The sequence below is a fragment of the Ictalurus furcatus genome, chromosome 9 (genome assembly GCF_023375685.1).
Source record: "Ictalurus furcatus strain D&B chromosome 9, Billie_1.0, whole genome shotgun sequence".
NCBI classification, from domain to species: domain Eukaryota; kingdom Metazoa; phylum Chordata; class Actinopteri; order Siluriformes; family Ictaluridae; genus Ictalurus; species Ictalurus furcatus.
The window spans coordinates 23329761-23336521 of record NC_071263.1 but is presented as its reverse complement, the minus strand read 5'-3'; the positions used below and the strand labels follow the sequence as shown (position 1 = coordinate 23336521).

Below are 6761 nucleotides of genomic sequence, written 5' to 3'. Positions count from 1 at the left end.
TGCAATTCAATACAATTTAATTATTTTAACTTTCAATACTCTAGTCCATTATTCCAATTATGAAAAAATAATTCAGCAATTTAATGCCGAATTCTGGCTTTATTTCAAAAAAGGGTTTTCTTTTCTGGACAGGACATTTTCCAATGACTCATTACTCGGTTTCCTTTTTAAATTAAAGACAGCTCTTATTAATTTTTCAATAATTTCTCTTTTCCTCATGGTTTTGTTACATCATTCAAAACTATATATGAGGTCCATGGAAGCTTGTTTCCACCATGTATGAGAAAATATTACCCAGATTTATCTCTGACTTGCGAGTTATTATTGCACAATTGTCACTTTTCTATCTTACAATACTTTTTTCTTGCTACTTTTATATCTTACAATAGCAAAGGAATATTACACAATTGCAACTTTATATCTCCCAATTACTTGTTAATGAAACAACATTGAAACAACATAATTTGCAACATTGCTACCATTTCCAATAATTAATTCACAGAAAAACCATATGAAAAGCATATTAAAAAGTCGCAATTGTATAATATTAACTCGTAATTATGGGGTAAAAAGTTGCAAATGTCAGATAAACCTAGGTAAAAAGAAAAAAAAATTAATATGTGGCGTAACAACAATCTATAAGGGTCAAACATGATCACTGGTTGTTCCCAGTGATCCAGTATTCTCAGCCTTCTTTGCTCCACCCACAGACCACTGAGCTTCTGATATCTTTTGTACACTTTTCTGGCTATAAGCCTCAGGATTTTGAAGGTTGCAATCTGATTGGCTTTCCACACCTCCACATGGCATGTTCAGTGGGAAAACCGATTTGAGCACTGCGACACAGTAGGCTTAGAGCCTGAGAAAGTGGCATCTTTATAATATAACTGTGGGAGTAAAACAGGCAGCCAACTGTTTAGAACGTGGCTTAAAATACCATCAGGTGTCAAGTTGCTTCAACCTGGTTCATCAGCCCAATTTACTGTGGCATCTTGAAAATCACTGTGACTGTGATCCTTCATGGTTTTGGAGTCAGTAAACATTCTTATAGACACTACCATTATCCAAAAAGAGGAATCTGTAAGCAAACTACATTGAAAACAACTATCCTTGATTAAAGTGCAATACATGTTTGCACGTTGTCATACAGTGCCCTCCACTAATATTGGCCCCCTTGTTAAATATGAGCAAAGAAGGCTGTGAAGAATTGTCTTGATTGTTGAACCTTTTGATGTTTTGCTTAAAAAATTCACAAAAATACTCTGCTCTCATGGATATCAAACAATTGCAAAAATCTTTATTAAATATAGATGTGCAACAATTATTGGCACCCCTATGAATTCATATGAGGAAAATATATTTGAAGTATATTCCCATTGCTGTGATGCTGTTCCTCCTCATCTCACACATAATGAAAATGTCTCTTAGTGGTTGGAATGCACTTAATGAGCTATAATTACAGTAATTGGAACTGTAGTGATAAGTGAAGGACATGCTGGGAGTGAATGAGTGTTAGGATCCCGTCACTAAAATAGTCCACTGATTTTAAACACGTCTCACTTGAAACAGAGAAAGATGGCTCGTCTAGCCGCATTCTTCACGTGTATCTTTCAATCATGCATCATCCATCTACTATAATTGTGCCACTCCCGACTGGTTTCCTCTGGCTTTGTAATACTGCTGTGTATTGACGTCAGCTTCCACGCTCGCATACACAAACACACAGCTTATCGCTCTGCTTGGGATCTGGCAAGAGTAGACTGGTGGAATCGGCCCATGCTGGACCCAGTGTGCAGCTCGAGGGTGGGTTTGGACCTTATATTGATGCCAGGCTTATGCAGGTTACACTCCAGAGAGCAGGATCCAAAAATATGAATTCATTACCATGCTACATTTTACTCAGATGATACTTATTAATCTAGCCCTTTGTTTCATTCAAAGGTTAACTAATTATTAACTAATGAATTATACCCTATCCTCCTTGTCAGTAAGAACGAAAATGTCTTACTAAGAGTGATTTGTTGAAGAAATCATTTGACCCAGTTGCATTAGTTTCACATAACTGACTAAACAAACCAGTTCTTGGTATTGGCTTCAGACTTTTGGACCCTGTGCAATGAAAAAACAAAACCATACACATGACGACATTGTACACACTTATACTAGTGAACTAGAGATAAGGACACAGAAAGGAAACCAAAATATGCTCTCATCACATAATGAGATACATAAACTCAGACTTTGAATTAGCATTAGCCATTGAGACCAATGAGGAAGCATCTGGTAGTACCAAATCCTGGATGTCTGCTCCCTTTGGTACCAGTTCTCGAGCACTGATGGTTACATAGACCACTGCTTCAGCTCATGGAAATTAAATGGTGCATGAACTCCACATTCCACTGCCAGAAAGATAGCACTCATATTACAAAATGAGGGTAAAGAGTTATCAGATATGGGGAAGGGAGAATGTGTTTTGAAAAGCATTCCATGAACTGTGATAGAGGCAAAAAATGCGATGTTGATGAACAAAAGAAGTATGACAAAGTCCACATCACTGGAGCCAAGAGACATTTATTCATCTCGCTGGAACATGGCCAAAAAAAGAAAAAATAACTAGAACATGTTACAAACATGTAGGTACTGTCCGACCGGTAGGTGTATATATTTATTCCGCGTGGATATAATTGAATGGGTAACTAGATTAAACTTGTGGAACCAGTAACAAAACGTTCCTTGTAGCGCTCCCACTTTTTGCAAAAACATGTTGACCCCTACAAGAGAAGGCTACTCATTGAAAAGCTAGGTACAAATCAATACAGTACATGGTTAAAACCTACACAATTACATATGCAAAATACTTGAAACAAAACGTTTCGCATGTTTTATATTCAACATTGTGTTTGTTCTTTACCAAAATAATTCAAGATTGAAAGAGTGCAGTCAAAAATAGAGAAGCTTAACTTAGACTTAACCCAGAAAGGGGGTTACAATGAAATATGATAATATAAGTATTAATTATTGACTTTGATACTTGGTCCAAAAACATTCAAACATGGCAAAGGAGCTTCTATACTGCAGCTCCAGTACATTAGGCACATAACACGGAGTACGCTGTCTTTCCTAAACCTGTGATGGGTCAGACAGATTCATATGCTTAAGCCGGCTTTACACTGCACAATTTTGGCCCTATTTTGCTGTTGCAGACAAAAATCGCAACCAAAGATGGCTGACAAGTTGTGGCAATGTCAGATATTTGCATTAAAATCTCAGAGTGTGGCTGCTATGACGCTCAGCTAAAGTCCACCAATAGGAGGACGGCATAGCATGATACAAAACTCACAGGATGGCTACAAATACGTTAGTGGCAATGGTGAAACATAAATGAACTATGGACAGAAAAAATATCCTTATTACATCTAGCGTACTTTGAATAATGTTTCCATATTCATGACCCCATTTACTGCATGAGACCTTTTCACACTGATTGATAATGTAAGCAGAACATATAATCTCACATGGAGAACACATTATTGCACAGTCTGGTATAGAATTCAGCCAAGAGTTTATTGGGATCATCTAATACAGTGTGAGAAGTAATAAAAAGACGGCTGTAATCACACAGTGTAAAACTGGCTTTAGTCTAATGCTGGACTAGTACCAGGGTTCTTTTTTATTACCTTGTTTATTTAATAATTGTGGTCAAAGAATATACCTTAGGCAAGCACTACGGCAGACGGAGGTAACCAAATAATATTGAGTTTATATTTCGATTGTTGGTCAAGCCTAAAAGCATGAATTTCGTTCATCTTTGATTATTAAGACTGCAAGGAAGTGTAGCACACCCCCACTCTTTCCATAAAGTCCATCCTCACATTACAAATCACACCGCATCGCGTTTCCTTCTCAGCCCAAAGCTCTCGGTGTAGACTTTCCACATGATCTACAAATAGCCAAAATGCACATAGTACAATGGCAATTGAATAACTAGACCTGAACATCAGGAAATGGCCAGATGTGCGGAGTTATTCAAGAACCACGAAATGATTCAAAATGCCAATTTCAGCAGAATGCAGCTTTCTGTTGTGGCTCTGTAATAGTTCAGTGGCCTTGACCTCGTCTTTGTAGAAATATGTTAAAAGGATTTTTCCTGAGATATGGTCAGACAGCCGAAAAGGGTAAAACAACATAAGACACCATTACCCAATTCCCTGATGCTCCTCTACATCCTGGGATTTGCCGTTTTGTCAACTTGGGCACTTTGTTTGGGTTAAAACCCTGCTAAATGACAGGATAATACAACGGTCCCTGTCCTAAGGTGAGGAAAAGGTTGATCCAACAAGACGTGCTGTTTCATCTCAAAGTCCAGTGGCTTCCCTCAAGCACAAGGAGGCTCCTCGTTGGAGAGCAGGGGACTGCACGGAGGGGCAGTGCTCAGAGAGCGGAAGGCAAAGATGGAGGGATCATAAGAGTATCTGGGAGGGTGACGACTGCCGGTCAGGTTCTGTAAAGGAAAGAAGAAATGAATGATACAGTAAAGCTAAACTGGTAACAACAAGCAGCAGTGAAAATGAAACCACCTTGCACTGAGGTAATGGCTGGACTATCCTTCCAGATCCAGATGTGTGTTAGCTTCCGTAACAGACTTAAGGAAGTCAAGTCAATATACTACTACTAGTCTAATGTTTATTCTTCACTCAATGTTATTGGGAATATGAGAATGACTGAGTCATATAAAGGAAGTTCTCAAGTAAGAAGGAGGTCACTGGTGTTAATATACACATGTATTTTCACAGATTTCCACAGCTATGGCAGCCCTGCTGGGAAAAAAACCCAATAGAAACCATCACAGAAATTCTAATGGTTTCTACTACAAATACCATTACAAACCATCAACTAACCATTAAAACCATTACCATTATTGGTCCTTAAAAGTATCCACTAGGCATAACATGCCACCAGTAGAAAGCAACAAATTACAGTAGAGACCCACAGAGACCATTACATTTCCCATTAAAACAAATACAATTATCATTATAATCATTAAAACCATTACAAATTCTATGAGAGTTTCTATTGTTGGTTTCAGCAGAAACCTGACCGAATTTCTGAAAAACAGTTTAAAGTCTGTCATTTATAAATGTTCATTATCTTTACAGCTAAAGTGAGATAGTTAACATAAGCTAACAGGATTTTTGGAAAGTATTAATTAATTCAAGTCATATTTATAAATGCTCATTATCTTCAATGCTAAGATCATCTAGCAAGCATAAGCTAACCACAGGATTTCTGAAAAAGATAATTAAGACATATTTATTAATGTTCATTATCTTGACTGCCAGACAGGAAACATAAGCTAACAACAGGATTTCTGACAGGAGTATTAAGTCATATTTAATGTTCATTATCTTCACCAGTAAAGCCAGCTAGCAAACATAAACTAACCTGACCAGATTTCTGAAAAAGATTAGTAAGTCATATGAATGTTCATTATCTTCACTGGTAAGATCAGCTAGCTAAAATAAGCTACATGACATAAGGACAAGATTTCTGAAAGAAATTTTAAGTTTATTTGTTAATAACCACTGCTAACACTAGCCAGCTAGCTAACAAGAGCTGAGTGTAATGTGAGCAAAACTTGAAAAAGCATAGCAGCAAATAGATTAACACACATAAAAACAGAAAAAAGCTTGCCCATATTCAGACAAACAAAGATCGTCTTTGAAACAGTGCCTATTAATAAAATGTGATATACTTTTTTAAATGACAAATAGAATTGATATTCTGTAGTAATTTTCACTATTTAAATTAACCACAAAAAAACAGATCAGTCACATGGAAAAAGTAAGTACACTCCATCATTTATCACAACAAATTCATAACATTAGAATCAGGTGTTCAAGATTGGGTACCAGTGATTAGAACCTGCTTAGAGAGTGCAGGTGGAACTTGTCTTATTTATACCCCTCTCAAATCTAGTGTCTGGTGTAATCTTGCCAAGATCTAAAGAGTTCTGTAAGGCCTTCAGAAAAAACATTGTGGATGTCTATGAGTCTGGCAAGAGATTTAAAAAGCTCTCCAAATTATTTGAAATACATCCTTCCACTGTAAGGAAAATCATCATCTACAAGTGGCACAGATTTCAAATGACTGCCAATTTGTCCAGGACTGACCGTTCCAGCAAATTCAGCACAAGAGCAGATCATCTGATGAAAAAAAGAAGTCTCCAAGAACCCCAAAATTACATCACAGGATCTGCTAGTAAGTCTTGCAACTGTTGATGTCAAATTGCATGCTTTTACAATCAGAAAGAGATTGCACAAATTTAACCTGCATGGGAGGCGTGCCAGGAAAAGTCTTTGCAAGACTAGTGTTTGCCAATGACCATATAGGCAAAGACCAGGCCTTTTGGAATAATGTGCTCTGGACAGACTTATCAAAGATAGAGTTGTTTGGCTACAGTAACAGCAGACATATTTGACGCTGACCAAAGAGAGCTTTTCAGGAGAAGCACCTCATACCAACTGTGAAGCACGGTGGTGGAAATGTTATGGTTTGAGGTTGCTTCGTTGCCTCAGGGACTGGAGAGCTTGCAATCATTGATTCAATTATGAATTCTGCATCTTATCAAAGAGTGCTTGAAGATAATGTAAGGTCATCTGTCCGAAAGTTTAAGTTGAACCGAAAGTGGACCCTTCAACAGGTAGACACTAGCAAACACACTAGCAAATCCACCAAGGAATGGCTGAAAAAGAGGAAATGAA

The 6761-nt window shown here is 37.5% G+C and overlaps 1 protein-coding gene across 3 annotated transcripts in view; it reads right to left on the bottom strand.

Moving 5' to 3' along the window:
• Positions 1-2551: 2551 nt before the first annotated feature.
• si:dkey-16j16.4 (uncharacterized) overlaps positions 2552-6761 on the bottom strand; it is a 32920-nt gene continuing 28710 nt past the window's right edge. For all 3 annotated transcript variants that reach the window (XM_053632246.1, XM_053632244.1, XM_053632245.1), the window contains exon 5: positions 2552-4501. In XM_053632246.1, coding sequence (XP_053488221.1) covers positions 4376-4501 — 126 coding nt within the window. In that variant the 3' untranslated portion in view covers positions 2552-4375. The remainder of the gene's footprint in view (positions 4502-6761) is intronic.